Genomic DNA, 972 nt, shown 5'->3' with positions numbered 1-972 from the left:
CCCTCCGCCTCACTCCACACCCGCCGCCCCCTCCCTCAGGGTCCTTCGCAGAGCATTTTCACCCAGGTAATGAGGCAGGCTGAGGTCAAACCCCGCCCCCACACCTTTTTGTTTCCCGCCTCATCACAGTTTCAGATTCTTTACGTTTTGCTGAATGAACGTTTCAAACAAAACAAATGACATTCAGCAACTTCTCATTGCTTCAGCCCAACAACCATAAGAAGGCACGGTCACGTTTCAWCCTTTCACGTCAGAGCCACGTGCATGAGCGTGCATGAGCGTGCATGACGGCTGCGTGTGCGACGGCTCCCGTTCACGTTTGATCAAACTGTGTTTCTCTCAGCATGATGGAGTACGACACGGAGAACATGAACTCTGAGGAGATCTACAGCTCGCTGCGAGGCGTCACCGAGGCCATCCAGAACTTCAGCTACCGGAGCCAGGAGGACCTGAACGAGCCGGGCCGACGGGACGGGAAGAGGGACGACGCGGTGAGGCGGCGGCTAACGCCACAAACAAAACAAATCTAATAAGATCTAACTTGTAGCATCTTCTCCTCAAGGCGGGAAGGGAAGGAGTCACCTCGTCGCCCGGTTCTGATGCCCGTTTGGGTTTGGAGGTGTTGGAGAGCGGCCGCACCGCCTTGGACAACAAGACCTCGCTGCTCAACATGCCGTCACCGCGCTCCTTCTCTGGGCCGCGTGGCCGCGAGTTCTCCCCGTATGGATACGGAGAGAGCATCTGCACCTACGACAAGAGCGCCCTGAAGGAGGCCGTGTTCGACGACGACGTGGAGCAGTTCAGAGACTGTGAGTAGAACTGAGGGTCCACAAGAGTTCAGAGACTGAGGGTCCACAAGAGTTCAGAGACTGAGGGTCCACAAGAGTTCAGACTGAGGGTCCACAAGAGTTCAGAGACTGAGGGTCCACAAGAGTTCAGAGACTGAGGGTCCACAAGAGTTCAGAGACTGAG

At 56.0% G+C, this 972-nt stretch overlaps 1 protein-coding gene across 1 annotated transcript in view; it reads left to right on the top strand.

Annotated features, from left to right (window-relative positions):
* clasp1a (cytoplasmic linker associated protein 1a) overlaps window positions 1-972 on the top strand; it is a gene marked incomplete at its 3' end in the record, with an annotated part of 66,179 nt that overhangs the window by 59,934 nt on the left and 5,273 nt on the right. Inside the window, 3 exon segments of the mRNA XM_014026072.1 lie at window positions 1-66; window positions 344-491; window positions 563-809. Of these exon segments, the coding sequence (XP_013881526.1) occupies window positions 1-66; window positions 344-491; window positions 563-809 (461 nt within the window).

Source organism: Austrofundulus limnaeus, unplaced genomic scaffold (assembly GCF_001266775.1).
Source record: "Austrofundulus limnaeus strain Quisiro unplaced genomic scaffold, Austrofundulus_limnaeus-1.0 Scaffold523, whole genome shotgun sequence".
NCBI classification, from domain to species: Eukaryota; Metazoa; Chordata; class Actinopteri; order Cyprinodontiformes; family Rivulidae; genus Austrofundulus; species Austrofundulus limnaeus.
Note: the sequence above shows the minus strand (reverse complement) of the source record. Positions and strands in the feature narration are given on the sequence as shown.